This window comes from Lucilia cuprina, chromosome 5 (genome assembly GCF_022045245.1).
Source record: "Lucilia cuprina isolate Lc7/37 chromosome 5, ASM2204524v1, whole genome shotgun sequence".
Classification (NCBI taxonomy): Eukaryota; Metazoa; Arthropoda; class Insecta; order Diptera; family Calliphoridae; genus Lucilia; species Lucilia cuprina.
The window spans coordinates 43177639-43184486 of NC_060953.1; the positions used below are offsets into that span (position 1 = coordinate 43177639).

Genomic DNA, 6848 nt, shown 5'->3' on the forward strand with positions numbered 1-6848 from the left:
CTTATATACAAAATTTCTTGTCATAGAATAAATTTTATATTCAGATTTTTTTCTTAATTGTTTTGGATTTTTAGTGTTCTAATGGATTGTGCCTAGAGTGACGTCATTCATTTTTGTTTTGCCTATGGAAGTAAAATATGTTCGAATACCTTTTGTTCTTTTTTTGCCATCTGTTGTTTAGTTGTTGTTTAAATATAAAAGTTTTTGTTGTAATTTAATTAAAAATGTTTATGCATTTTTGTTTCGTTACTATGTAGTCAAGTGTTGATATTTTAAATAGATTTGTATTAGCAATGAACTGTGACTTTGTTTTATTTTTAAAATAGTTTTAAATTTAGTAAGCTAAACAGAATAATTCATTCTTTATACTCCCAACTCAAACCCCGTAGGCTTTAAATAAGTTCATCTGTGGGTGGTCACAATACTTACAGTGTTAAGGTTTAATTCTGTCATTTATGTTTAAAAGGGGTTTCTCTTAGCCCTGGCAAATCTTCTTATAGCTAAGAAAAAAAATTCATCAAATGCAAGACCCAAAATTACCAGTTTAATAAATTTTTTTTCTTAAGTCCTTAAAACAATAACGTTTAAGCAATAACTGCTACCTTGTACAGCAACTGTATACCACCTACTTTAAGGATAAACAAAATTGATTTATCCTTAGAGTTGTTATTTTTAGTTACCTTTTTGAAAGTTTTTCCTTCTTCGTGCATTTACTCCTGCGAAGGACCATTAGAAAAAATAATTTGTTTCATTTACTGTTTGTCTTCTCCTGCCCAAAAACAAAAATGTCTAAAAATAGATTTTATGAAATTAGTATAAAATGACGTCATGTGATTTAAAAAAATGTTTGCGGGCTATAAGTGTCTCACAGACAACGTTATTTTTTGTATTTTTAAGTGTCCTTTTGTTATTATCCTTAAGTACATTAAACGCTATACGTTGTCCTAATTGAATTATTCAAAAACATTTATTAAGGTTTACTTGCGAAAGTGTGTGTGTGTGTATAGTTAAGGTAGTTAAGGTAGTGAGTTTATTTTTAGCTGCTGGAGAAATTAAAAGATTTAATTTGGAAATTTGATTACTATTTGACTTTAATAGGGAGCACTTTTGAAGGATATTAATTAAACGCATGAAAAAATCATAACAATTTTGTTCATAATTTTTTTTTATTTCAAACAAAAATTTTGCAATCAAAATATTAAACATCATTTTGTTTTTGCTCAACCAAACCTAAAATTTTGGGATTTTTCATAATTTTTTTTATAAAAATATAAAAATCAAAGTCATTATGAGTCCGTCATGAATCTCAATTTTCCACAATATGAGGAGCATAAACCAGGGGTGTGTGATAGGCACGAACAATTTGAGAGGTAACCGTGCGAACGGCTGGTGCCACTATGGGCGTAACAACACGAGCATGTTTATGAACCACAGTTTGTCGTTGATGCGACACAGCAGTAGGAATTTGTTGTACAACTTCACCAACTTTTGCTATGCCTGGCTGTTGTATGGTTATAGTTTCGGGGGCAATTACTGTGCGTAGACCAGGTCTTGTGGAAATGGTAATGGGTAGAGGTATAGATTCGGCGGGTAGAATACGATGTTGTATGGTTGTTGTTGATCTGGCTGAAGCCAAGGGTGAAGAGGAACTTAATGAACTGCCGGCAGAGCCTGCAGTGGCAGTTGCTTGTGCTGAGGAAGAGATTAGGAGAGAACCTCTTGAGAGACCAGATGATGAGGTAATGCTGCTTAAAGCTGAAGAAGGCTTAATTCTAGTTAAAGCTGCTGGGGCTGAACCTCCAGCAGAGCCAGGAGCAGAACTTGCAGCTGCCGCAGTTGGGACGGGAGCCGAACTAGCAGCAGAATTTGCAGCAGATTCATTAGATTCTTCTGATAGAGCTTTACTTGATTTATCTTCGTCTGATATGGCATTGGACAAGGATGGTATGGAATTGCCCAGTGTGCTTGTGGATGATTTGCCATTGGTTAAAACACTGTAAGGATCATTGGGCACAACATGATGTAAACTGGAAAAGGCAGCTTCACATAAACACACAAATACCAAACAAATGGCGACCTTCAAAAAAAGGATATTTTGCTTTAACGCTTTACAACTCAAAAAAATAGAAATTTCTAAATTTAACTTACCAATTTCAACATGTTTTTCAAAAGCAAAATAAGTTTAAGTTAATTCTATTATTTTAACAGCTAAATTAAAACTGATAAACAGAAAAATGAATTAACAACTTTTATAGTTCATCGCACATCGTTTGAAATCTATAACAGCAAACCTAATAGAAAACTTTTAATTCAAATGCTTAATTTATGGCTGAATAGTTTTTTCTTTAAACTAAAATTGATTGACTAGAACGCGGCATAAAAAAAATTATAACAAAAGTCAATTGTTGACAGATTGTAACTAGAAAAAAATATAGAATTTCACTTAGTATTTTTAATGCTTTGTAATTTTCTTAATTATTTACCAAATAAAATTTTCCCCAACTCGGCCCCTGCCACGTATGAGCGATATAAATTTCAGTAATTTGTTACAAAATATTATGTAACTTTTTCTTTTGTTTAGCCAAGTTAATTGAAAATTTTTAATTGCAAAAATAACAAATTTATTTATTTTCTTGTTACAATACATTCTTAGGACTTGTGTTAAAATGTTACTACAAGTAATTTATATTTTTAGTTAAAATATTATAGAAACAAAATTTGCTACAAATGCCTTCTTGGGACTGAACATCTCTCCCCGAAGATGTAAAACGGAAAGTGTTAGATAACCACGAAATGTTTAGGGAAAAGTTCTAACAAAATTAAGAAACATTTCGCACGTGTCAATCAATTGTTTAATTTAAATAATTATGTTAAATAGATAAATTGGGAAGAGATTTTGAATGAAAATTTGAATAGATTTTTCATAACATGAAGTCAACTAACTAAGTGACTAAGTAACTAACTAACTAACTAACTAACTTACCTACTAAGTTACTAACTTACTAACTTACTAACTTACTAACTTACTAACTTACTAACTTACTAACTTACTAACTTACTAACTTACTAACTTACTAACTTACTAACTTACTAACTTACTAACTTACTAACTTACTAACTTACTAACTTACTAACTTACTAACTTACTAACTTACTAACTTACTAACTTACTAACTTACTAACTTACTAACTTACTAACTTACTAACTTACTAACTTACTAACTTACTAACTTACTAACTTACTAACTTACTAACTTACTAACTTACTAACTTACTAACTTACTAACTTACTAACTTACTAACTTACTAACTTACTAACTTACTAACTTACTAACTTACTAACTTACTAACTTACTAACTTACTAACTTACTAACTTACTAACTTACTAACTTACTAACTTACTAACTTACTAACTTACTAACTTACTAACTTACTAACTTACTAACTTACTAACTTACTAACTTACTAACTTACTAACTAACTAACTTACTAACTTACTAACTTACTAACTTACTAACTTACTAACTTACTAACTTACTAACTAACTAACTTACTAACTTACTAACTTACTAACTTACTAACTAACTAACTAACTAACTAACTAACTAACTAACTAACTAACTAGACTAGACTAGACTAGACTATAGTCTAGACTATATACTAGACTATAGTCTAGACTATATACTAGACTATAGTCTAGACTATATACTAGACTATAGTCTAGACTATATACTAGACTATAGTCTAGACTATATACTAGACTATAGTCTAGACTATATACTAGACTATAGTCTAGACTATAGTCTAGACTATAGACTAGACTATAGACTAGACTATAGACTAGACTATAGACTAGACTATAGACTAGACTATAGACTAGACTATAGACTAGACTATAGACTAGACTATAGACTAGACTATAGACTAGACTATAGACTAGACTATAGACTAGACTATAGATTAGACTAGACTATAGACTAGACTATAGATTAGACTAGACTATAGACTAGACTATAGACTAAACTATAGACTAGACTATAGACTAGACTATAGACTAGACTATAGACTAGACTATAGACTAGACTATAGACTAGACTATAGACTAGACTATAGACTAGACTATAGACTAGACTATAGACTAGACTATAGACTAGACTATAGACTAGACTATAGACTAGACTATAGACTAGACTATAGACTAGACTATAGACTAGACTATAGACTAGACTATAGACTAGACTATAGACTAGACTATAGACTAGACTATAGACTAGACTATAGACTAGACTATAGACTAGACTATAGACTAGACTATAGACTAGACTATAGACTAGACTATAGACTAGACTATAGACTAGACTATAGACTAGACTATAGACTAGACTATAGACTAGACTATAGACTAGACTATAGACTAGACTATAGACTAGACTATAGACTAGACTATAGACTAGACTATAGACTAGACTATAGACTAGACTATAGACTAGACTATAGACTATAGACTAGACTATAGACTAGACTATAGACTAGACTATAGACTAGACTATAGACTAGACTATAGACTAGACTATAGACTAGACTATAGACTAGACTATAGACTAGACTATAGACTAGACTATAGACTAGACTATAGACTAGACTATAGACTAGACTATAGACTAGACTATAGACTAGACTATAGACTAGACTATAGACTAGACTATAGACTAGACTATAGACTAGACTATAGACTAGACTATAGACTAGACTATAGACTAGACTATAGACTAGACTATAGACTAGACTATAGACTAGACTAGACTATAGACTAGACTATAGACTAGACTATAGACTAGACTATAGACTAGACTATAGACTAGACTATAGACTAGACTATAGACTAGACTATAGACTAGACTATAGACTAGACTATAGACTAGACTATAGACTAGACTATAGACTAGACTATAGACTAGACTATAGACTAGACTATAGACTAGACTATAGACTAGACTATAGACTAGACTATAGACTAGACTATAGACTAGACTATAGACTAGACTATAGACTAGACTATAGACTAGACTATAGACTAGACTATAGACTAGACTATAGACTAGACTATAGACTAGACTATAGACTAGACTATAGACTAGACTATAGACTAGACTATATTCTAGACTATAGACTAGACTATAGACTAGACTATAGACTAGACTATAGACTAGACTATAGATTAGACTATAGACTAGACTATAGACTAGACTATAGACTAGACTATAGACTAGACTATAGACTAGACTATAGACTAGACTATAGACTAGACTATAGACTAGACTATAGACTAGACTATAGACTAGACTATAGACTAGACTATAGACTAGACTATAGACTAGACTATAGACTAGACTATAGACTAGACTATAGACTAGAATATAGATATGCACAATATAGTACTTCTTCGAAAATTGTGCGGAAATTATCAGGAATTACTTTCCAATGTCCAATGATAGTTTTCCGATAATCGAGTATATTATCGATTGTTTAGTTGTAGGTAAAATAATTGATCTATATCCAGGCATGGGGTGTACTGTTTGCTTTTTCGATTACAATTACAACTCAATTGTAATTGAGATTTTTTCAATTACATTTAGTTGTAATTGTAATTAAAAAATTTTCAATCAAAATTACTTGTAATTTTGATTTTTGTTCCTTTTAACTAAGTATAAGTAATTTGTAATTATTGATATGTAAGTAACACTTACAAATAATTGTAATATGTAAACTTCAATGGTAATTACAAATAATTGTAATTGGCTAAACTTTAATTACAGTTATAAGTAATTAAATTACTCATTTTAGAAATTAGAAAAAATTAATTACAATTACTTGTAGTTGCTTATTGCTCAATTATAGATTATATGTCTGTGAAGAGAAAAACATTAGTCTAATGGTAAATGATGGTAAACTCCAAAGGCTCCCTCCCGTACGGTCAATTAACTCTTTCACGTATACGGGATATCGGTTTCCCAAGATTATTTATACATTTTTCTCAATTAGAAGCATTATTTTGAGTTCGCATCTACAATAAATGGTTATATCCAAAGAAAACCGTTATTTTTTAGAATTTAATGTCACTACATGCCAAAAAGAATATCTTGCAATATCCTTCGAAAACACTTTTTCATTTTTCATCAAAAATGAACGATATACGATATACGTCATAATAAAGTATGTGGAGAAGTCAAATCCATAAAAGGTCCAGTGGTTTAGTTTTGCGAGTGAAAGGGTCGGCGTCAGCAGGTTGTCTAATAACACGATTATAAAACCTTATTTGACTTTAGTACATAAAAAGTACAAAATATTTAACTTCACTACCTCTTCGGAGGTACATTGCTGGCAACTAAATTGAAATGCTGAAGTCATAAAGTGAACATAAATTGGCTACAAAATAACTACAACTGAATAATAAGAAACTAATAACGACATAAAGAATATCCTACAGGAGTGAATTATGGGACACTAATAGGGAAAAAATCAAACATATATTTTTAAAAGGGGGTTTTCAAAAAAATCTTGCAAGCATGAGTATGATGAAATTTCCATAAAACACTTTTAAACTTAATTATGTTACAAATATTTTTTGATCCTTTTTAACATCATACTTATTCACACAAATGCAAGAAACGAAAGTTTTCCAGAAGTTTACATATACATTAGAGTGCTCCAAAAAAACTAAGTTTCGAATTTTGCCCGTCCCCCCCTAAAATTGTTCTACGGGTTATAAAAATAAGTCGTGCAAAAAATTAGGTCAATAGGACTACGTTAACTGGTGCCGCAACGGCTCTGAAGTTTGAAGATGCAT

General features: G+C 30.7%; 1 protein-coding gene across 1 annotated transcript; it reads right to left on the bottom strand.

Annotated features, from left to right (window-relative positions):
- Window positions 1-1065: 1065 nt before the first annotated feature.
- Window positions 1066-2279, bottom strand: LOC111689468 (retinin). Its single transcript, XM_023451939.2, has 2 exons — window positions 2149-2279; window positions 1066-2077 (listed from the first exon to the last, which is right to left on the bottom strand). Exons 1-2 carry the CDS (start codon window positions 2158-2160, stop codon window positions 1307-1309), a joined length of 783 nt encoding a protein of 260 aa, XP_023307707.2. The 5' UTR covers window positions 2161-2279; the 3' UTR covers window positions 1066-1306.
- Window positions 2280-6848: the final 4569 nt, after the last annotated feature.